The following is a 25707-nucleotide window of genomic DNA, read 5'->3' on the forward strand; positions in this document are numbered from 1 at the left end:
AAGAAAAAATCAAAACCCATGAAAATTATTCACCATCCTGTCACATTTGGACACACTTGACCAAATGTATTTCTTGTGATCTAAAAAAACCTGTTGATCTAAGTTATAAATGCTTACTCAACTAACAAGGAACGTTCTCAGAACTTTGATTAATGTTCTGACAAGGTTCTCTCGAAGTTATGAACAAATGTTCTTCCAGTAATATTAATAAAATATTAATTTAGAGTTATCTGCTCTTTACTATTGTTCTGAAAACATTAGTACAAAATCATTACTTATGAATCATTCATGGAAGGTTTATATCTGAAACAGTGTTAAACCTTTATTTCGAAAGTCCACTTTAGATGTTCTACTAACTATAATTAACTTTGCTGTTCAACTAGCAGTCATTAGAGTATTAGTAGACTGTCTGCTGAATATCTGCTAACTTTATTTTGATGCTCCCCCAACAGACATTCTACTGATATAAGTAACTTTGCAAGTACATGTCAAATTATTCTACTAACCTTAACCCTAACCTACTGTAACTAATAGTCTAATGAGAGTTGCTTGACACGTAGTTACAAAGTTACTTATAATTAGTAAAATGTCTGTGGACTATCAAAATAAAGTGGAACCAAAACATTTAATTTGCATATTCTAATGTTTTTTAAATGTTACTACTTTTTTTCAAAATGCTTAAGAACATACAGAAGTATTTTTATATTTGGAAAATTATAAATGGAATATTCCCTTAATGTTCAAACAAACAGATAAATAAATAAATAAATAATGTTTTTAAAAATGGGACATCTGGAAATACCCTGAGGGACGTCAAAAATGGGACGTCATTCAAAATGAATATTTTATAGGCTAATTTAATGGGAACATTAACACAATATTTTAATTAATTAATTAATTAATTAATTTTTTCTATCAGGACCACTATCGTCAAAGATGACTGACAATTAGCATACAGTTTGGACTGGCGGTATGGTTCTGTTCTGGGCAAGAACTACCTGCGCATCCATGCAGCCTAACATGGATAAGAGCAGCATAAACAGAACAGAACCAACATAAAATGTATTGTATATATTGCAGATATCATTAAAGTTCAATAATTTAATGTAACATTTTAGAGATTAGTCTGATTCAAAGGAGAAATCAGAAGGCTGAACCCTTACTGACAGAGGAGAAGTTGGGGATGGAGGAGGGTAATTAGCTATAGCAACGCAAAGCTGGTGATAATACTGATGGATCTTATATATATGAGTGCTGTGATAGGTATTGCATTCCTATAGGTAGATGTGGATCAACTGAGAGTCAGCTGATGCAAGCTTGACTAACATGACCCGCCAGAACTAACGCTGACGCTAGATTTCTGTCAGGACCACTATCGTTAACGATGACTGACAATTAGCATACAGTTTGGATTGGCAGTATGCTTCTGTTCTGGGCATGAACTCCCTGCACATCCATGCAGCCTAGCATGGATAAGAGCAGGGAGAGCAGCAATAACCCCCCCAAAACAAAACCATACGCCATACCCCCCAACATAAAATAACAGCAAAAATCTTAAGCCTTAAGCAACAGCATGTAGCCCTTGCCCAATAAATGAACAAGAATGTTGCCAAAACCCGCATACGCCATAGCCACAAGCATGTTGCCCTTAACCAGATGACCTAACAAGTATGCTGCCAATACCTGAAAAGCTTAAGCAACATGTTTTCACTTACAAACAGATAGCATTAAAAACAAGAGTGCTCCCAATAACGACCAGACAGCTTAGGAACAAGCGTGTTCCCAATAACAACCAGATAGCTTAGGAACAAGCATGCTCCCAACAACCAGAAAGTAAGGCACATTGTCAGTATGATCACATGAGCTTAGCATGAGCACTTCACTGAATACAACTAAATAAGTCTAAGCAATGCAGATAGCTGTAGGATCAGAACGAGTCAGACAAAACTAAGATTCGATCAGAACATTGAAACATGAGGAGCCGAAATTCCGGAGAGGCCCAAGAAAACAGGACATCATAAATCAGATTCCTAAGCGCCATGAGTCTGGAGCAAGCCTTACCAACAAGCCTCTCTTACAGAACAGCTTGCAACATTAAGACAAAAGAATACTCATTGACAAGTACAATGCCGGAAGGAGATCGTCAAATTTGGGACAAGTAATCAAGATTAATGGTCAAAATTAATGGTCAAAGAGATGGCCATCACATGTGTTCCACAAGAGAAATCACAAGCTTCTTTAGATTGACTTTTCCCCCACACATACAAGACGAAGACTGAGACTGAAATTCCTTTGTCCAAAGAACATGTCTTTAGGTCTCCACAGAAATACACAGAGACTTTCTTTTCCATATGCACATAAAATCATCCTAGAAGAACATTTCTAGGCATAACACTATATTATGTATGTAACCCACACATTAGATTATCATGTTTTAAGCACATATTATGTATGTCTTTTTAATAACTATTGAATGACTTTAAGGTTTATTTGTGTTTGGTATGTATGAGCTTGACAATTCTAGCTTGAAACGTTTCTTCCAATTGATTCTTTGTCAAATGTATCATATTCTGGTTATAGAAATCACATCCAAAAGTGTACTTTGCCAGAGTGGGTAAAATTCAGACCATGTGACTGATAACATGCTGATTTATGATGGAAGGAACAACCCTAGCTAAGATAATAGCCTATCTAATTGGTCAAGACACCAGATGGGATGTGTCCAAAAAGCCGAGTTTAAAACCTCAGGACAGCATCAAATCTTCCTCTCTCGTCCCTTCCCCTTCTTCCCTTCTCCTCTTCTTCTCGCCACCGCGTTTTGACGCTGTTTTAACGCTCTTTGAGCGTGCTCTGGCCTACAGGCCAGTTGCTACTTAACACCACGATGTTCTTCTTTCTTTTCTTTCCGTTGAGTCTCGTGTTCAAAAGTTAAGTTTGCCGCAAAGTCCAGCTCCGACTGGACCCGCTTCAAACTTCAACCAGCAACTGACTCCAAGACCATCCTCAGCCAACGCCCAACCATTGGCTTCCCAAGACATCACTTCAAAGACTACTGAACTTCCAGCCAATCACCAACTCGGGAAAACCCCTTTCCTGTAACGACGACGACAGAAGGGAATCCCTGTAACACAAAGGCAACGCAAGTAAAACAACTCCAGATTCTAACTGAACTGGTGCATTTAATATAAATGTTAGCCTCATTGAGAAACTCAATGCGAGGGTTAATTAAGTGACTGATGGTTTGTTCAGGTCTATGCAATAGCACATATTGCTAGAAACTTGGGATTTCACATTCTCATTCTCTTAAACTCATTCTTTCTCTCTTTCTGCAACGTATGAATGTGTGACTGCTTGTGTTCATGTGTTAGATTAGTTTATGTCTTAGGTTTATATAAATAAAGTCGTATTTATATTTAAAAGAGAAGTATCTTGTGTTTTGTGCTTACAAGTTAATGTCTTAATCTGCCGATCTTGTTACTGTGCTTATTAATAGTGTTTTCACTATATTTTGGATTTTAATATCCATTGCAGAATTAATGTTATACGGCTCGTTCAGTGAATCACTGCCGACTCAGTGATCAGCCACAGAACAGTGATTCTGTTCAAATTCCCTGTAAAATCATAAATGATTCCCTTTGAGCTAAATTAAATTATATTTATGTATCAAACCCTACATAGCCTTAGCAAACATGTTGCCAATAATCTGAAAGCATTAAAAAGGAACTTAGCTTAGCTTCCTGAAGACCTTCAGAAATGAATGGAGAACGAAACATAGCCAGCTGAGACATGGATGCTTGATCTCTTAATACTTCTTCATGTAGGGAATGAAGATCCCATCTGAACTTGTTCTTAGTCAGTCACATAATTCATAGAGTCCATATCAATAATATAACAATGTGTGAATCAATGCTAACTTCCGAATTGGGCATCAATATGTGAAAAACTTGCACTTTCCCCAAGGTTACTTACGGTTCACTGAGAGTGATCTCTCCTGGCTTAATGCACGTTACAACAGCTTGTGCGGGGCATTGCCTATTATATCAACTCTTTTGGTGGTAATACTGTTTTAGAATTTTTAGGGCAGGTCGTATTGGAGTTATTGTCGTTTATCCCTGGATGTGTGAGGAAAATCGAGCACAAACTTTACCCCGCTGCGAAAGCACGTGTTCAAGTTAACAACTTGAATGAATCGAGGTAAAATCCATAAGGGGAACGAATCCTCTTGCCAAATTCACGATTGCACAATTCCTAGTACTGAGATGATGGTGTTTGCCTGGCGAATTAGCCATTAATTAGCTATTGAGCAACGTGAAGCTGGTGATAATACTGATGGACCTTATATATGAGTGCTGTGATAGGTGTTGCATCCCTATAGGTAGATATGCTTGACTAACGTGACCCGCCAGAACTAACGCTGATGCCAGATATTTAATCATTTTCACAAAATTCACAAATTATAGTTGTGAAATGAAGAAAGTAAAGTAGAGTAGTAATGTACGCTTACAGAGGCATAAAATATTCTCTATTCTTTTTTTATCTACTTGTTTTCTTTTTATTACAAAAAATGACCCCATTAACACTAGCATTCTCTATTCTTTTGACTTGTTTTAATTATATCTATCTATCTATCTATCTATCTATCTATATATATATATATATATATATATAGATAGATAGATAGATAGATAGATAGATATATACAGTGGGGCAAAAAAGTATTTAGTCAGCCACCAATTGTGCAAGTTCTCCCACTTAAAAAGATAAGAGAGGCCTGTAATTTTCATCATAGGTATACCTCAACTATGAGAGACAAAATGAGAAAAAAAATCCAGAAAATCACATTGTAGGATTTTTAAAGAATTAATTGGTAAATTCCTCGGTAAAATAAGTATTTGCTCACCTACAAACAAGCAAGATTTCTGGCTCTCACAGACCTGTAACTTCTTCTTTAAGAGGCTCCTCTGTCCTCCACTCGTTACCTGTATTAATGGCATCTGTTTTAACTTGTTATCAGTATAAAATACACCTGTCCACAACCTCAAACAGTCCAACTCCAAACTCCACCATGGCCAAGACCAAAGAGCTGTCAAAGGACACCAGAAACAAAATTGTAAACCTGCACCAGGCTGGGAAGACTGAATCTGCAATAGGTAAGCAGCTTGGTGTGAAGAAATCAACTGTGGGAGCAATTATTAGAAAATGGAAGACATACAACACCACTGATAATCTCCCTCGATCTGGGGCTCCACGCAAGATCTCATCCCGTGGGGTCAAAATTATCACAAGAACTGTGAGCAAAAATCCCAGAACCACACGGGGGGACCTAGTGAATGACCTGCAGAAAGCTGGGACCAAAGTAACAAAGGCTACCATCAGTAACACACTGCGCCGCCAGGGACTCAAATCCTGCAGTGCCAGACGTGTCCCCCTGCTTAAGCCAGTACATGTCCGGCCCGTCTGAAGTTTGCTAGAGAGCATTTGGATGATCCAGAAGAGGATTGGGTGAATGTCATATGGTCAGAGGAAACCAAAATAGAACTTTTTGGTAAAAACTCAACTTGTCGTGTTTGAAGGAGAAAGAATGCTGAGTTGCATCCAAAGAACATCATACCTACTGTGAAGCATGGGGGTGGAAACATCATGCTTTGGGGCTGTTTCCCGCAAAGGGACCAGGACGACTGATCCGTGTAAACGAAAGAATGAATGGGGCCATGTATTGTGAGATTTTGAGTGAAAACCTCCTTCCATCAGCAAGGGCATTGAAGATGAAACGTGGCTGGGTCTTTCAGCATGACAATGATCCCAAACACACCGCCCGGGCAACGAAGGAGTGGCTTCGTAAGAAGCATTTCAAGGTCCTGGAGTGGCCTAGCCAGTCTCCAGATCTCAACCCCATCGAAAATCTTTGGAGGGAGTTGAAAGTCCGTGTTGCCCAGCGACAGCCCCAAAACATTACTGCTCTAGAGGAGATCTGCATGGAGGAATGGGCCAAAATACCAGCAACAGTGTGTGAAAACCTTGTGAAGACTTACAGAAAACGTTTGACCTCTGTCATTGCCAACAAAGGGTATATAACAAAGTATTGAGATGAAATTTTGTTATTGACCAAATACTTATTTTCCAACATAATTTGCAAATAAATTCTTTAAAAATCCTACAATGTGATTTTCTGGATTTTTTTTCTCATTTTGTCTCTCATAGTTGAGGTATACCTATGATGAAAATTACAGACCTCTCTCTTCTTTTTAAGTGGGAGAACTTGCACAATTGGTGGCTGACTAAATACTTTTTTGCCCCACTGTATATATATTGTGCGAAAAGACCCTCTAACACTAGTGTTTCCTACTCTTTTTCAATTACTTGTTTTCTTTTTATTTATTATATATATATAACAAATATATATTTATTATTGCTCTTTTGTTGGTTTTTATTGTTTCTATTGTCCTCATTTGTAAGTCACATTGGATAAAAGCGTCTACTAAATGTAAATGAAAATGTAAATGAAAATCACCTGCTTGATGAGAATGGCAAGTTTTTCATCCATGTAAGATGCATTGGTGTTGTAAGAATAATTGCTCCTAAAACTTGATCTCATACTCGATCGCTGGTTGAAAAAAAGCACAGATGATGATGTGAGAAAGGCTGAGCTGAGCTGAGCTGAGCTGGAGTTCGTATATGATGTGAATTATTACTCTCATTTTATTCTTACCTGAAAATTTCCTCTGTATGTATGTCTTGTGGAATTCTGGAAACCATACATTTCAGAAACAGTCCATCACTAAACAAACAAAATGACCAACACTTTGAAAAATCTTGCTGTAGCTGTTAATACTCACTCTGTACGTCGAGCGTTTGAACGTCTGGTTGTTGTAGACTGACGATGGAGCCTGTGAAATGGCCTGCTGTCCTTTGAGCATCACCTGGATATCATGAAGCAAAATTCGGAATTCGGGTTGTACCAGTTTCAACTGAGCACTATTACTTAATAAATTGTAAATCATATTTTCTTGTTAGGTAATAGTAGTTACTACAATGTTAATAGTGCATTAGTCATTTGTTCCTGTGTAGTTATTCTCATTAATGACGGAACAGTATTCTAAAGTGTTGCCGTCTCCTGTTTATGGTAGCAAACAGGATGCAGAATTTCAGTTTAAGGAAGTAGAAATAAGATCTGCTTTTAACACTTAATTTAATTTAATTGAAACATTTCATTTTTTTATTTATTTTTTTATTATTTGTGAGCGATTGATCATACACACAACATACAGGGTATTTCCAGAAGCATTATAGATGATATTAAAATAAATGTTTGAACTTGGTTTGACAGCAAAATATTATTTCCCAGAATGCTTTAATTCACCCCAATTGTCAAAGAACATGAAGAGTTTTATTGTTACTCACGGTTTGTGATGTGACCTTCTGGCTTTTTACAGTAAGGTTTGGTTTATTATTATTAATTAATTAATTAGGTACTAACAATGCTCAGTTTACAACATTTTTAATCTATAAAGGTAATGTAATGTTATGCATGTTATTTTACAGTATTTGATATACTACAATAATTAATTACAACACTAATAACAAGTGTGTATGTGTGTCAAATTATACAAGGAGATGTAGTCTATTTGATATGTCATTTTTAACATTAACATTAAGAAATGCTGTGTGCATTGTTCTTTCATGTTTTTTCATAAATTACTTGAGCTAATGTTGACATAAATCCTTGTGGTAAAGTGTAACCTAAAACTGAATAAAATGCACAAATTCAAACATTACTAGTTGTGTGATGAAATTACCATGCAGTCTGTTCCTGGATTTTCCGTATTTGTTGTGATGAGATGACCGAGGCCATCATCCATCATAATCATTTTTTTCTCTGTTTTGCAGGACATCAGTAGACTCATTAAGCACATTGCTGAAATATAAAAAGTGAGTGTTTCTTTTAAACATAGATACTTTCACACTTTCTCAAAGTTATCAGCTCCATTGAACATATTTTGAAGTGTTTAAACGAATAGTTTACACAAAAATGAAATTTGCTGAAAATTTACTCTTAGATAACTTAGATAAGTTTGTTTCTTCATGGGATCAGATTTGGAGAAATGTAGTATTACATCCAACCTGATCAACCTGATCTCACAGAATTCCGTGTAATGTTCACGGACTTAATTAACCCCGAATCTGTGGTGGCATCACGGAATCGCCGAAAATTCCGTGATGGGCTCACAGAAGGCATCAGCCGTGGTCCATGCACGGATTCACTGGTTCAACACCAGCGCTGCATCGGACCACGTAAAAAGAGTGACTCCGATGCAGTTATACTTTCATTGGAGTACCTGACCCCACCCCTACCCTAAACCTACCCAGTTCTGAACAATAATGATGACGATAAATGTCCCAGTATCGCGTCGGCATATTGATGCTAAGGGTTTCCGTGCGTGGAGCACGGCTGATGCCTGTCACTGACTTACATTGGTATCACTTCTGTGAACCCATCACGGAATTTTTTCTGTGAGCCCATCACGGAACTTTCGGCGATTCCGTGATGCCACCACAGATTCGGAGGTTAATTAAGTCCGTGAACATTACACGGAATTCTGTGAGATCATGTTGATTACATCACTTGTTCACCAATGGATCCTCTGCAGTGAATGGGTGCCGTCAGAATGAGAGTCCAAACAGCTGATAAAAACATCACAATAATCCAGTAATCCACACCACTCCAGTCCATCAGTTAATGTCTTGTAAAGTGAACAAAATGCATGTGTGTAAGAAACAAATTAATTAATTAGTTAATGAGAAAATTAATTGCTCACACTCATGTCGTTCCAAACCCGTAAAACCTCCGTTCATCTTCGGAATATAAATTAAGATATTTTTAATGCATCCTGTGAGCTCTCTGACCCTCCATAGACAGCAAGGTTCATTACACGATCAAGGTCCGGAAACGTAGCAAGGACATCTGTAAAATAATCCATGTGACTTCAAGGGTTCAACTGTAATTTTACAAAGCTACGAGAATACTTTTTGTGTGCAAAAGAAAAAAAAAAACAACGACTTTATTCAACAATACCTCCACATCACCCTGGCACCATTTCAGAGAGTATCCACTGAACATAAACAGCGTATGCTGTTCTGTGTCAGCTGCACCACCTCCGCGTGATGCATCTGACACAAAACAGCATATGTTTGTGATTTTACTGATGTCCTTGCTATGTTTCTGGACCTTGATTGTGTAAGGATTCTTGCTGTTTATGGGAGGGTCAGAGAGCTCACGGGATGCATTATAAATATCTTAATTTGTGTTCTGAAGATGAACGGAGGTCTTACGGGTTTGGAATAACATGAGGGTGAGTAATTAATGACAGAATTTTCATTTTTGGGTGAACTATCCCTTTAATATGTTTTAACTTTAAACTGTTGCTTTCAGCTAAAATATAATACATTTTGATGGCACCCATTCACTGCAGAGGATCAATTGGTGAGCAAGTGATGAAATGTTCATGTGGGGTTATTGATGTGTAACCATAGGCTGGCTCGGGTTATATGACTAGAGGGAGTAAAAGCAACTCTGATGTGCCAGCAAGTGGTATACATGTAAAGTTGTTTCAGAGTTTAATAAAAGCACGTAAATACAGTTTGAATCCACAGTCTTTATTTACAAGACACAACATGGTGTCAGAAGTGCTGTAGTTTAATGTGTTTGCAGCTTTAGTTAGCCGGATACGCTGGGAAGAAAGCTCGAGCTGAAGTGGACGGCAGAGATAATGCGGTTGCTGCGCCAAGAGCAGAGGGGCCGAGTGCTACATTCAGCATACGGCCGCCCGAGGCTTTCGACTTTTCTAAACCACAGGAATGGGCGAAATGGATCCGAAGGTTCGAACGATTTCGATTGGTGAGCAACTTGCATGAAAACTCGGACAAAAACCAGGTGAATACTTTCATTACTGCATGAGAGATGAGGCGGATGATATTCTCCGGGGATTACTGCTGGCAGACGCAGACAAAACAAAGTATAGTGCAGTAAAAGCAGACTTTGAGGCACACTTTGTGGGAAAGAGAAATGTGATTTATGAACGTGTTCGTTTCAGTATGTGCAAGCAGGAGGAAAATGAGTCTGTGGATTCATTTGTGACAGCTTTGTACAGTGGGGGAAATTATTTTTTGATCCCCTGCTGATTTTGTATGTTTGCCCACTGACATAGAAATGATCAGTCTATAATTTTAATGGTAGGTTTATTTGAACAGTGAGAGACAGAATAACAAAAGAAAATCCAGAAAAACACATTTTAAAAAAAGTTAGAAATTGATTTGCATTTTAATGAGTGAAATGAGTATTTGTTCCCCTATCAATCAGCAAGATTTCTGGCTCCCAGGTGTCTTTTATACAGGTAACGAGCTGAGATTAGGAGCACTCTCTTAAAGGGGGTGCTCCTAATCTCAGTTTGTTACCTGTATAAAAGACACCTGTCCACAGAAGCAATCAATCAATCAGATTCCAAACTCTCCACCATGGCCAAGACCAAAGAGCTGTCCAAGGATGTTAGGGACAAGATTGTAGACCTACACAAGGCCATCGCCAAGCAGCTTGGTGAGAAGGTGACAACAGTTGGTGCGATTATTCGCAAATGGAAGAAACACAAAATAACTGTCAATCTCCCTCGGTCTGGGGCTCCATGCAAGATCTCACCTCGTGGAGTTTCAATGATCATGAGAACGGTGAGGAATCAGCCCAGAACTACAAGGGAGGATCTTGTCAATGATCTCAAGGCAGCTGGGACCATAGTCACCAAGAAAACAATTGTTAACACACTACGCCGTGAAGGACTGAAATCCTGCAGCGCCCACGAGGTCCCCCTGCTCAAGACAGCACATGTACAGGCCCCTCTGAAGTTTGCCAATGATTCAGAGGAGAACTGGATGAAAGTGTTGTGGTCAGATGAAACCAAAATCGAGCTTTTTGGCATCAACTCAACTCGCTGTGTTTAGAGGAGGAGGAATTCTGCCTATGACCCCAAGAACACCATCCCCACCATCAAACATGGAGGTGGAAACATTATGCTTTGGGGGTGTTTTTCTGCTAAGGGGACAGGACAACTGCACCACATCAAAGGGACGATGGACAGGGCCATGTACCGTCAGGGCCAGGGCATTGAAGCCAGCCAGGGCATTGAAAATGGGTCGTGGATGGGTATTCCATCATGACAATGACCCAAAACACATGGCCAAGGCAACATCTTCAAAGAGGAGTGGGACAAAATCCCTCCTGAGATGTGTGCAAACCTGGTGGCCAACTACAAGAAACGTCTGACCTCTGTGACTGCCAACAAGGGTTTTGCCACCAAGTACTAAGTCATGTTTTGCGAAGGGGTCAAATACTTATTTCACTCATTAAAATGCAAATCAATTTATAACTTTTTTGAAATGCATTTTTCTGGATTTTGTTGTTGTTGTTGTTGCTCTTCTGACTCTCACTGTTCAAATAAACCTACCATTAAAATTATAGACTGACCATTTCTTCATTGGGCAAACATACAAAATCAGCAGGGGATCAAATAATTTTTTTCCCCCACTGTATGCTCTGGCGGAACATTGCAATTATTCAGCATTACATGATGATCTGATTAGGGACAGACTCGTTGTGGGGTTGACGGGCAGATTACTTTCTGAATGTATGCAGCTGGATTGTGAGCTAACGCTGGATAAAGCAAGTGCAATGGCAAGACAAAGCGAGGAGGTGAAAGACAGCAAGCAGCACTGAGAAGCACATCGGACACTGTGGCTGCTGACGCTAGCTCTGTGGATAGAGTGTTCAAGGGAAAGCATTATGTAGGCAGACCCCAGAAAGGGAACAACCCTAAACAAAAGCCTCATGCATCACTCTCCGGCAAAATGAATAGCAACCAGTGCCGTAAGTGTGGTAGCTCCTTGGCTCATGCAAAGCGAGATTGTACAGCAAATGATGTAATGGTAAATCAGCTAGGGAGGTTCATTCCCCAAATGGCAGACAAAGATAAAGCTCTTTGTGACCTGTTGTCGAAAAAGAACTGTTGGATCTGGGGCACAGAACAGGCCAAAGCTTTTCAAACTCTGAAAGATGCACTGTTGTCTCCACCTGTTCTAGCGATTTATGACACGAACAGAGATTGCAAAGTGTCGGCGGATGCTTTGTCCTATGGACTAGGGGCTGTCCCTATGCAGAAGTGGCTGGAAGGATGGAAACCGATAGCTTATGCATCGAGATCTCTCACTCAGACTGAGTAAAGGTATGCACAAGTGTAAAAAGAGGCGTTGGGTCTCACATGGGCGTGCAAAAGATTCAGAGACTTTCTCATTGGCAAGCACTGTGAAATGGAGACCGATCACAAGCCATTACTGAGTCTCTTAGGAGCACAAGCTCCTAAGGTTTAAAATGCGATTGATGCAGTACTCCAACTCCATCGTTCACTTGCCAGGAGAGAGCTTGTGGGTAGCTGACACTCTGTCACGCGCTCCTGTAAAACAGATTGAGTCACAAGAAGACAGAGAACTCTTGGAGGACACGAACATATACAGTATGTAGACTCTCTCTTGGAAAATTTACCAGCAAGTACAACAGATTTGGGACAGCTGAGAGAGGAATTAAAAAGTGACATTGTTTGTTCCAGTGTGATGAAACACTGTGTTGATGGGTGGACAGAGTGCAGCAAGAATTACCTAATATTGAAACGATATTGGGCAGAACGTGCTGTCTTAACTGTGCAAGATGGTCTGTTGCTTAGAGGCACGAGGCTGGTTATTCCAGCCACCATGAGAAGCAGCGTTCTAAACAAGACAGTCAGTGTGGTGGCCAGGGTTAAGTCATCAGCTTATGGAAATAGTTCTCAACTGCAGGACATGCATTAAAGAGAGATAGAACCCAAAAGAACCCCTTATGCCCACTCAGTTCCCTGACAGGCCATGGCAAAGGCTAGGGGCAGATTTGTTCATGTTGGGAAACAAGACGTACCTGCTTGTGGTAGACTACTATTTCAGATATGTTGAGGTAGCTCAGTTAAAGGTGGGGTACGCGATTTCTGGTAGCCAATGTTGATATTTGAAATCACCAAAACAAACACACCCCTACCCCAAAAGGGTCTCACCCCTATTTTGATAGCTCCACCCCACACATACGTATGCATTACGCATCCCAGGCAACGATTAGTTCTGTGAAACAAAGCAAAACCAATGTTACTCACTGATCGAGAAGAAACAAAGCAGCCTCGGCGTCCGATCGCAGGCCTTCCTGCTCCTTGAGTTCTCCCCAGCGCTGGAAAGCTGATCCGATATTAACACAGGTCCTACTTCTTGCCTTGTCGTTACACCGGTGTTACAATATATTCAGTTCCTGAAATATTTGGTTCCACTGGGTGGTGCTTACGTGAATATTTATCAGGTTAACGCCGTGGGCGGGGCCATCCAAAACCGGACGAGTGGAACTGAAATTATTAGCGTGAGCACCTCAGATCGCGTTTTGTTTTACGGATTATTTCAAGCAGGTAGTAAAATTGAACTAAGTTAAGCTTCAACTACTCATATGATTGTTCACATTTTGTAAATAATTAATTGTTTCTGTAACGTGTTTCTTAGTACTCTGTTTACCTTCATCCTATATCAGAACTGATCACTATTTAGGTAGTGTTGAAATACAACTACAAAAAAAAAAAGCATATTTCTTCAAGATTACTTGTTGACTGTTGACGTTTTTCACGAATGTCTGAGATTAAGCGTTTTCAGTGTTTAAATAAATATTTACAAATATATTCTTGTGTTTTTATTCTGTCTCCCAATGTTGTCTGTGTCTAAAAATAGCCTTTAAATTATGTAATCATTCTTATGTAATGTTTTTGTAAATAATTGAACACGAAAACAATACTACAGAAAAAGGTATATCACAAAAATTAAGGAAATGTACACTTATTTGAATAAGTATTTTATTAGTCTTGATGTAGTAATTTGGTCCTTAATCCCATGATTTTTCTCGACAAACATTTTTACAGATAAATATAAATAAAATGCTTTTATCTTACTATTAAAGAAATTTCCACTTGAATGCATCGAAAAAAACTCAATACATTTTAAACAGAAATTTGTGAATGGTTATCAAATTTAAACAGCCTAAATAGTATATATGACATTTAGATAGCATTAGGTATATCACATTATATTATAAACATGGCTTTATCCTCTTCTTTTAAATGACACTATTTTTATTTATGTTGTTGACACACCACACCTGGCGATTTGCATTTGCTGTTGTACACAGTTCTGGCCAAGAAATAATTGTTTACATATATGTGTGATACATTCAATTTGTGAAACATTCAACATCCAATAAGATGTGGTGATGTGCATCATTACACCAATACCTTAATGCCTTTTGGTTCCACAGAAAACCTGTCTAATCTATGCTTGTCATGTGGGGACAAATATCCTAACACTCAGGATGACACTGACTCTTGGGTATTTTAATGTGTTCTTTATATAGTTTTTTTTTTTTTCTTTTTCTTTCTAACTTTGCTAGTTTACATTTTCATATTGATTTTACTGTCTTTTTCAGATTCAATGTGACAGTTGCTATGGCTGGTATCACATGGAACGTGTAAACAAGCCAAACGTGAAAGTGTTTTTTATGTGCAAAAATAAACACAAAATAAACAAAATTTCTATTGTCTCTGTTCTATTACAACTTGCACTTACCTTTGGAATGGCACCCATATTTGAATTAAACAAATTTGAGCTCGCTTTTTATTTTTCTTCTTGATTTTTGTTCAATGCACAGAGCTAGCCATCAAGGAATATCTCTTACAGACTCTTTTTTTCCAACTCTTTTTCAATAATTTTTCAACCACAAATTCCTATATATGGGATAAAATGTAGGCTACAGTTCCGTTTGAAATTACTCATGAAGCAAACCTATTATGTAATTTAGTAAACATGTTGGCACAAAAAATGGCTGTTACTAATGAGGTTAGGAAAGTAAAATATCACTACAGCAGAAAAGGCAAATAATAACAACTAGAAAAACTAGGCCTACTTATTGGACTAATTTAAGTATAACATTACATTAACACTAGTGCATTTTATGAGAAGGATGATGTAAATGGATGAGCTGTAAATTGTTTAGAGGTTAGACATAAAAACAATTGAAATAAATGTCTTAACTTGCCCAACATTCTAAAGCATCGTTACAGAATACAACAGTTAATGCCACTGAACCTTAACATTTATGATAACTGTTGATAAAGAAAGCATGAGGGTTGTGTATCAAAATTATGTTGAGTTGAGTGTAGAGAAACATTCAAGCACGCAAACATCGATTCCAAGTTCTTGTGTGGTCTTGAGCTATCAGCGTATAATATAAAGGCTATTTTTAGACACAGACGACATTGGGAGACAGAATAAAAATGCAAGAATATATTTGTAAATATTTATTTAAACACTGAAAACGCTTAATCTCATACATTCGTGAAAAACGTCAACAGTCAACAAGTAATCTTGGAGAAATTCGGAGAAATATGCTTTTTTTTTGTAGTTGTATTTCAACACTACCTAAATAGTGATCATATAGGATGAAGGTAAACAGAGTACTAAGAAACACCTTACAGAAACAATTAGTTATTTACAAAATGTGAACAATCATATGAGTAGTTGAAGCTTAACTTAGTTCAATTTTACTACCTGCTTGAAATAATCCGTAAAACAAAACGCGATCTGAGGCACTCACGCTAATAATTTCTGTTCCACTCGTCCGGTTTTGGATGGCCCCGCCCACGGCGTTAACCTGATGAATATTCACGTAAGCGCCACCCAGTGGAACCAAATATTTCAGGAACTGAATATATTGTAACACCGGGTCTACACCGGACGTAAGCGGCTCCACAAAGTACTATAGAACTCATTATAATCACTAATAATGCTGTCTACACTGGATCCCGACAGTAAACTGCTGTCGCGTTCATTTCAAATGATTTTCAACGGTCGCTTTGTCGCGCCCATTGTAGACAGACTTTAGCTGGTGCGGTGCGGTGCTGCGCAACACAACAACTGCCGCGTGTGGTGTAGACACGGTGTAAACCTTCTTTTGTTCTGCAGACGTTTTTCTCTTTTGTTTTTTTACCCGCTATCTCTATCTTTCTGTCGTCGCTCGGCTCGGTCTTGTGTCTGTCCTGTGCACTGAGCTCTCTCTCCCCCGCATCACGAGTAGACACGCCCCTTACTGCTGATTGGCTACAAGTTTGTTTTGGTACTCGGCCCGACTCGTTTTCTAAAGCGTTTTTGAAATAATACATACCCCACCTTTAACACCTACCAGATCTACCATTGTTCACATGAAGTCCATATGCGCGTCATGGAGTTCCAGAGACACTGGTTACAGACAATGAGCCACAATTCTCTGGGCACTCGTTTGCATCCTTTGCAGCTTCATGTAGATTTGTTCATGTAACTAGTAGCTCAAGATTTCCCCAAAGCAACGGTGAGTCTGAATGGGCAATCAAGATGGTGAAGGCTCTTCTCAAGAAAGCCAATGATCCATACCTTGCTTGTTTAGCTTATAGAGCTACCCCCTTGCAGAATTGGTACAGTCCGGCTCAACTTCCTATGGGTAGAAGGCTCCGAACGACTGTGCCTACACTGCCATCGTTGCTAAACCCAGTACTCCCTGATACCGTGGCTGTTTCTTCAGAAGAGACGGAAAGGAAGGATGCAGATGCAGAATGTTTCAATAGGAGTCACAGAGCCAGAAAACTCAGTATACTGCAGCCAGGAGATCATGTCTGGATATCTGATGCTAAAGAATCAGCAACAATTGTTGACAGTCACTCTGCTCCGAGGTCTTACCTTGTGAACACACAGCAAGGGACTGTAAGACGTAACCATCACCATCTGGTACAAATGCAAACAGAAGTAAAGGAGGACAACAGCAGAACCCCTGATCAGTTTTCCTCCCTGACTGATCAGAGTCACTCCCTACCACTCAGGAGTCAAAGAAGCTGGATATTCCAGATTTGACATCCACTCCTAGAACCAAGTATGGGAGGCGAATAGTGAAACCAGTAAGACTGAACCTGTGAACTGTGTGTGGGGTTCCCTACCACTTAATGTAAATAATTGAGGAAGAATGTTCAAGACGCAAGCACCAATGGTGAAACTACTTGTTTATTCAAGAAGTTAGATAGGAGCAGATCCAGTAAAAGAGGCAGAATAATCTGAAAAGATCTGTTGAGACAAAGGTAGTCTGCCCCAGCGGCGTCATGCCCATTCAAAGTGATGGGGCACGTGCCCCCTCAGATTTCTGAGCCAAGTGGATTTTGAATGCAGCTTCCAAAAGACAAAAAAAAAAAAAAAAAAAATCATAGCCAAATAATATTTTTTATATTTGATACAATTACACTGGTATGATTAGATCGTTCAGTGCGGCACAGCATCAGCTGCTCAATTCAAATCTGCATTCGCTGGCTGGCACTGAGCCAGAGACAGATACGTTTGTACAGCGCTGCATTATAACCAATCACACACGATTCTGTTGAGCTTATGAAGGCAATGACCAATCAGAGACGTTTAGATGAGTCATCGCTGAAACATGGTGTTTTGTTCACTTGCTCGCTGACTGAATTATCTGGCTAATTCTCTCATCAGAAACAACAAAGTGTAGATGTGCTTACAAATGTAAGTTAAGATATTCATTTCACAGTATAAACAGCTTCAGTGATTTTAATGGGAGTTTTTGAGAGTGCCTGAACTCTGGCTAGACTGAAATGAAAATATTCTTTGAAAATGTAAATGTTGTTTGCTCTCTGTAAAGTGAAAGTGTTATAATTAGTAACTTAAAATATTGTTATTAAATTCACATTAAATACAAACTCAGTCGTATTAAAGGGGTCATATGATGCAATTTCATGTTTTCCTTTGTCTTTGGAGTGTTACAAGCTGTTTGTGCATATATAAAATAAAGTTGCAAAGATTAAAGTCTCAAACCCAAAGAGATATTCTTTATAAAAGTTAAGACTTTGCCACGCCTTCCTAAAACGGCTCATTCAAATACGCCCCCACGTCTACGTCACGGTGTGGTAAGAACTGCATAACACCGCCCAAACGCATACGCAATGAAAGAAGGCATAACTTTTATTCTCACTGTAGTTTTGTTGTTGCCGCCAGCGCCATGTCCTGGAGATGCTGTGTGTTTCGTTGTGAAAGCGAAAGTACTTTGTCTGGCCTTCCAAATGAGTACACAACCAGAAATCAGTGGTTAAGTTGTGTATACAACACTGCTCCAGAACAGTACAACGCAAATATTCGAGTGTGTGCAGCGCATTTTACGGAGGACTATTTTCTGAACCTGGGAGAGAGTAGCCTACAATGTCAACACTATAAAGTGGGTCAGTTCCAACGACGCAAGGACAGTCTGGTGCTTCTAACTCACAGCCTGTAAGTACGTTTCGATATATAAAGAATTTGCTAACTTACTGACTATTCAAACGCGAGTTTTGAGCTGTGTAGAGTAGTGCTTGTTTGGCGTTTCTACGATCACAAATGCAGACATGGTGTTATGTTTATCATATGTTTATCATTTACGCGCAACACGAAAAAAGACCGTATGAGTCATTATAATCAGTAATTATGTCCTCACTGAATGCAACAAATGCCTCTTTATAATGGGTTTTATTGTTTTAGTCTCGTCGCGCCGGACACGGCATCACAACATGGTAAGGGGCGTAACATTTCCGTCACATGCTTTAGGTATTCGGCCAATCACAACACACTGGATAGCTGGCCAATCAGAGCACACCTCGCTTCTCAGATCGATGAGCTTTGAAAAACTCGTCGTGTTTCAGAAAGGCAGAGCATAGAGGAGCAACAATAATGTACAGTATGTGGAAAATAATGTGTTTTTTGAACCTCGAACCATGTAAACACATTGCATTACACGAAATACACAAAATAATGTTCTTTTGAACATCATATGACCCCTTTAAAAATATTGGTTACACTTTCTATTAGGTGGCCTTAACTACTATGTACTTACATCAAAAAATAAGTACAATGTACTTATTGTGTTCATATTGTATTGCAAAACACTTTTGCTGCTATTGAGGTGGGATATGGGTAAGGTTAGGGACAGCTTTGGTGGTATGGGTAGGTTTAAGGTGTACGGGATGGGTCAACAGTGTAATTATAAATGTAATTACAGAAATTAATTACAGATGTAAGTACATATAGGTATTTTTAAAAATATAAGTACAATGTAAAAACATGTATGTACGCAATAAGTGCATTGTATCAAATGATTAATTTAAATGTAAGTACATAGTAGTTAAGGCCACCTAATAGAAAGTGGGACCAAAATATTTTATGGCATGAAACCCATATCTTGTACTTAAGTTAAAAGTCAGGTTTTTATGTGTAGTTTTACACTATTATTATTATAGATTACACTATTAGTATACTTTGCCCATCACCATTTATTGATCAAATAACATAATCTATAAAGGTGCAAACGCATTAACTTATGCATATTACAAACACAAATAATACCCGTTAGAAAAACTACAAATGTGGCGGATGCACGCGATTGACGGTTAAGTAGAAAGGTTTACAAAAAGGGGTTTGAGTTACTAATAATCAACATTTAACCTGGTAAAAAATATTTATTTATTGTTATCTGTGTTATATTTCTTCTTCAACAGCAATGTGAAATTTTATAAACATCCATTTGGTCGTTAACTTTTAAATGCATCATTATGTAGAAAATATGAGCAGAGTTCTCGGCATTAAAGACCTGCGACTGGCAGATCAACAAGCTACATATTTGAGAATCAAGATATTTCCTGATATAGTTAACACATTTGGAAATACAGTATTTTATTCCTTTACAGTATAAAGGAATAAAATAAAAATAAAACACAAGCTTATATCAGTTATACAGTGCTATCGTGGCTGCTGTGTGTCACATGACAAGCACGACCACCCAACCCTTTATTTACAAGACACGAGAGTTTGATCCCCGAACTTGCAGAACTCAGCACATGACAAAAACTCGGCATTTTGATCGGTAAGTGGATTCTAACTTAAACACTTCTGGTCACATTGCTCAACGCTGCAAATATGTTTCGCCAATATCAGATGGGGCCCCCTGATTCCCCGGGGCCCTAAGCGGCTGCTTACCTCGCTTATTGGTTAAGTCTGCCCCTGGAGGCAGTAATTAAAGCAAAAGGAGCCCCTACCAAGTATTGAGTACATATACAGTAAATGAACATACTTTCCAGAAGGCCAACAATTCACTAAAAATGTTTTTTTTATTGGTCTTATGAAGTATTCTAATTGGTTGAGATAGTGAATTGGTGGGTTTTTGTTAAATGTGAGCCTAAATCATCACAATTAAAAGAACCAAAGACTTAAACTACTTCAGTCTGTGTGAATTGAATTTATTTAATACACGAGTTTCACAATTTGAGTTGAATTACTGAAATAAATGAACTTTTCCACGAAATTCTAATTTATTGAGATGCACCTGTATGTGCCATTCAAAAAACAGGTTTCTACAGGTTTCCATGACAAGTCTTTTGTTGTTTTACCACACCTTTAATTGTTGGATTGACTTGTACAGAAGGATGGGTTTTCAGTATTATGAAACAGTTTTCAAAATCTTTCCTGTTAGTACTCATTCAAACATTGGAAATCACCATCTCACCTGTGAGAATCAGAATTGCAAGAACAACCATCCAGGCGGCAACAGGCCCCATCCGAGCCTGCGAGACCATCCTGACATGGCAGTTGGGAGTGATAGAGCAGTCACACACCGTGACCGTCAGGTTCTGGATGGAGTAAAATCCCTGCTGGTCTGATATTTTGATCTGGAGGAGGTGATGACCTGAATACACACGTTTTTCTTTTACAAGACTCACCGTTGTGCCTTTAGGAGAAAAATAGTGATGATAAAATGAGAGTTAATATTGTTGTAAGTATATAGTATGGGTAAAAATTTCGGAATAATTAAGAGTTTTAAATGTTTTGAAATAAGTCTCTCATGCTCAGCAAGGCTGCATTTCTTGGACAATAATATAGTAATATTGTGAAATAGTATTACAATTTAAAATAACTATTTTATATAAATAATATAGTTGTGCTAAATAATATTTTTCCTTTAAAAACATAAACAAATCTTAATTATTCTAAAATATTGGCTGTTAATGTAGGCACAGTAACGCAATCTTAAGGAGGTCATGGAAGAACACTCAAGACATTATTTGCCTAAAGTCAACATAAAACAGTGTTCATGAACCATTTTACTTCTGTGATGTGTTTTCAAAGTGAAATATGATGTTCAGAAACTGTAGGGTTGTCTGGACTGAGTGAAGTAGATGGTGGCATTACCATGAGCTGGTTCAACACTCCATTTGTCCTTAACATCTCCCAAAAGCTCATAGTAGAAAGGTGATCCAAATGGAGGAAAGTCCAGGTCTACGGCTGTGATGTTGACGATTGTGGGCTCTTTATCTATGCAAATGCTGAATGCATTCCTCTCCAGTATTGGTACGTTATCATTTTGATCATTCAGGTGAATGACTAGAGTTCCAGTGCCTGTCAGCGGAGGAACACCTGCAGATCGGAGAGACAAAAGAAACAGAAATTCAGTTTATTAGTATAAAATATGATCAGGAATCATGAAGTTGCAAGCTTAGTGTATCAAATATTTGAAAGAGATTGAGAATTGTTTGATGTAAGTAAACTATATTATCAGATAAACAAGATTTAAGCAGTCACAGGTCATTCTGTAATGCAACGTAAATGTGCATGTATCTCAAATGAAATTAATTTGAAAATAAATGGAAAGGAATTGTCTATATAGGTATACTTGGTATAATATGATAATATCAGTAATAGTTATGAGTACATTTAATGTCTTACCTTCATCCACAGCATACAGGGTTGTTGTATAGGTGCTGTTTATCACAAATGGTGACTCTCTATCCAGAATTTTAATCGTGGATACTTTTCCAGTCTTTGCATCAATAGTTATCCATTTATCAATATCTTCACCTGTAACAAATCTGAGATTCGAAGAAACACCAGATGAATTCACCTTTGTTTATATGTGATACTTTTCATTCAATGAACTATACAGTGCCAATAACATATACAGTAATATTAGCTTCTCTTACTTAAATGTGTTTACGTGGCTTCCATCCATGTCTTTAGCGGTGAAGGTTGCAAGACTTGTTCCTACATCTATGTTCTCCATTACCACAACGTCTTTAACAGGGGGTATAAACACCGGAGGGTCATTGACATCTTCTACATGAATGGTCACTGGAATGCTGTTATAGAGGTTTGAAGCACTCATATCAGAGTTTTGGGGTATTTTGTCGAGCACCCACATGGCATTTGGTACTTTCTCTTTAATCTTACAGGAAAAGTAAGCAATTTCATTCTGGACACTGATGGACAGATTGTGATTTGTTTGCTCCTCATAGTCCATTTGCTAAAATGAGCCAAAAATAAAGAGAGTTTAGAGAAAAATCAACATAAATGTATATAGAGCTGTTTTTGTATCTGTTTTGTGTTTAAAATAGCTCGTCTCCCAGCAACCCATCACGTCTTGGTCAGGAACCCATTTAGCATCACTTTTCAACGTGCAGGGCACTCCATTGCATTGAGTTGTTTGCCTTATGCTTCAGACCAAGACACATTTCATGGTTTGCATGCATTTGTAAAAATAGAAATCATTTTATATACATTTTGGAGCACCTAACCTCACCCCTATCTTAAAGCTACGCACTTCTGAACAATACAAAACACGTAACAGGCAAATAAATGTACAGTCACGGGTACTTATTGCAAAAACTGACCATAAAAAACATAAGGTTTTAATCGCTGAAAATTATCCTGCTCCTGTCACACGCTCACATCTCATTCAGAAAGATCCTACGGCTGCATTTCAGTCCATTTTTTTGTGCACTTCACTTGCAAACTTCCCTCCGTCTCGTTTACTCAGATGTACGGCATTGATTATGTCCCACTTCTGGCAGAACCCTTGGAATGTCCTAAGCCAGGGCTATTCAATTGGCAGCCTGCAGGCCACATGCGGCCCGGAAGCAACCTCCAAATGGCCCAGCCCGTGGTCCCGCCAAAAACGAAAAATCCCTACATAAATTCATACAGTAGTACAGACCACGTAGCCTAGCAACACGCAAACAATGCAGAGCGTGCCGGTAGCCTAGATTACTATCAATATGTCTTTCTCAACACTGAAACGTAAAATTGCCAATGAAAACCGTCAGTTTAACTCTGCCTGGACTGACAAATACTTGTTTATTTTACCGCCACATCCAAACGCCAAACCGATGTGTTTAATTTGTAATGAGTGCGTTGCAGTACTTAAAGATTACAATTTGCGGAGGCACCACGTTGAGAAACACTAGACTTTCCACACCAATTTTCCAGAGGGATCTCAAGAGAGGGCAGCAAAAGTGCAGAGTTTGATTGCATCTTACAACCGGAGCAGTACTACCATGTCATTCACAGCCCAAGAGAGAGCTACCGCAGCATCCCTTCGTGTTTCCTGGATATTGGCAAAAAAGAAAAGGCCATTCACAGACTCTGAAACCGTGAAGGACTGTATGCTGGCCGTCGTGGATGAGGTGATAAATGACGATAAAATTAAAACGAGCGTGGCATCTGCTATAAAAAACGTACCCCTGTCAGATACTTCCAACATTCGTAGGGTTGAAATTCTTGCTGCAGATGTGTATGAAACGCTGTTAGGAGACCTGATGAAAGCTGATACTATGTCTATAGCAGTAGATGAGTCCACAGACAAAACTGATACTGCTCAGTTGTGCATATATGTCCGTTTTTTTGACAGCAAATGCTTCAGAGAGGAGCTGCTCTGCCTACTGCCGTTAGAAGGACACACAACGGGCTATATAGTCTTTGGGGAAATTTCCGCTTTTTTTAAAGACAATGGTCTGGTCAGACACACGCGTTGTGTGCATGCTTGTGACGGATGGGGCTCCATCCATGACAGGGAAAGTGAATGGTTTGGCAGCACGTTGGTCCGCTGTTGCACCTCAGTTGATCTCCTTACACTGCATTGTGCATCAGGCGGTGTTGTGCGCAAAACTAAGCGGAGCGCTCAAAACGACAATGGACAACGTGATGGCTACAATTAATTTTATTTGCTCTACATCAAGCCTCCAACACCGCTTGTTCCGCATGCTGCTGTCAGAAATGTCTGCTGAGCACCACGACCTGCTTTTGCATAATGACGTGAGGTGGCTGTCCAAAGGCAAAGCACTGGAGCGTTTCTGTGGTCTCAGAGAGGAGATCATAACTTTCCTCCGCAGCAGCAAGCATAAAAAGGCAGAAACGCACTTGAGTCGCATACTGGACGACAACTTCATGGCCGATGCCAGCTTTCTGAGCGACATATTCAAACACCTGAATGATCTCAATTTGGCACTACAAGGCAGAGACAAAACTGTCATCGACCTTGTGGAACAGATGCGCGCATTCCCAGTTAAACTGGACCTTTTCGCAATTGATTTGAGCACAGGCCGAATGCTGCATTTTCCGACACTCCGCAAATTCATCTCATCCCCCGCACAAATCACGGATGTGATGACAGATTTCATTGCGAGGCTGAAAATGAACTTTGCTGGTCGATTGGATGGACTTGTTCTGCCCTCAGAGCTGGCCCTTTTTGTCAGAGACCCGTTCACTGTTGCATTAGAAGGGGACTTATCTGCCAGAGCAAAGCAAGTGGTTCCTTCCATTGACGAGGGGAAATTCACACTCGAACTTGTTGACATGCAGTCATCTGTAACCATGGCACAGGAGCTTTGCACTAACGGGCCTATAATGTTTTGGACTGATGTCAACGTACATCAGTTCCCTAACATTAAGAAAGTAGCGATCGTCATGCTCAGTATGTTTGGATCAACATACACATGTGAGTCAAGTTTTTCACACATGAACTCCATAAAGAGCAACTATCGTTGCTCCCTGACTGACTGTACTCTCCACCAATGCCTTCGGATTGCATTGACAACTTACGAGCCTAGTCACTGCTCTTGTTCAAAACAAAAAATGCCACTTCTCCCACTAAATCAGCTGGGTAACTGTAGCCTACATCAATATAATGTTGGATGTGTAACAAAGGCATGCCTAATTATAAATGTGGTGATTTAAAATATGTTCCCTCAGTATGTGCAATATGTGCAGTAGTCCACCTTGTATTCATGTGTTAGTTATAGCCGTGAATACTGTGCACTTTTTATTTTATGCACTTTGAGATGTTCCTGGGTCAAATGTGAGCAAGATGTTTATTTTGTTTCAAAAGGAAACTTAATGTTATTGCTTATCTACTACTGTACACTATTTTGTTTTATGCACTTTGTGATCAGATAGGTCAGATATGTAGCCTAGGTAGGCCTAGGCAAGAGGTCAGTTTTTTTTTTTCTTTTGTAGTAGGGGCTACCTCAGATTATGTTCAGTTAACTCTTTTATTGTATTTTTATGCACCTTTTGATGTGCAAACTGACCAAAGTTAAAAGAGAAACAATGAATAAACCTTATATGTATTCAATAAATTTGTTTGTGTTGGTTTTAAAATGTGTCATTACGAGTTGCTTCGCCGCTGAAATAACTGGCCCAGCTAACCTTCTTGGTCTGAAAATCTGGCCCAAC

The 25707-nt window shown here is 39.0% G+C and overlaps 1 protein-coding gene across 2 annotated transcripts in view; it reads right to left on the reverse strand.

Annotated features, from left to right (window-relative positions):
- LOC131532118 (cadherin-like protein 26) overlaps positions 1 to 25707 on the reverse strand; it is a 36974-nt gene that overhangs the window by 1936 nt on the left and 9331 nt on the right. Inside the window, exons 8-16 of one of the 2 annotated variants that reach the window (XM_058763538.1) lie at positions 22182 to 22501; positions 21928 to 22070; positions 21394 to 21618; positions 20711 to 20932; positions 7797 to 7915; positions 6837 to 6920; positions 6710 to 6745; positions 6512 to 6604; positions 5 to 3121 (exon numbers count right to left, since the gene is read on the reverse strand). In XM_058763538.1, the coding sequence (XP_058619521.1) occupies positions 3050 to 3121; positions 6512 to 6604; positions 6710 to 6745; positions 6837 to 6920; positions 7797 to 7915; positions 20711 to 20932; positions 21394 to 21618; positions 21928 to 22070; positions 22182 to 22501 (1314 nt within the window). In that variant the 3' untranslated portion in view covers positions 5 to 3049. Of the gene's footprint in view, positions 1 to 4; positions 3122 to 6511; positions 6605 to 6709; positions 6746 to 6836; positions 6921 to 7796; positions 7916 to 20710; positions 20933 to 21393; positions 21619 to 21927; positions 22071 to 22181; positions 22502 to 25707 lie in introns of those variants that run through there. The other variant, XM_058763537.1, reaches the window with a different exon arrangement.

The sequence above is a fragment of the Onychostoma macrolepis genome, chromosome 23 (assembly GCF_012432095.1).
Source record: "Onychostoma macrolepis isolate SWU-2019 chromosome 23, ASM1243209v1, whole genome shotgun sequence".
NCBI classification, from domain to species: Eukaryota; Metazoa; Chordata; class Actinopteri; order Cypriniformes; family Cyprinidae; genus Onychostoma; species Onychostoma macrolepis.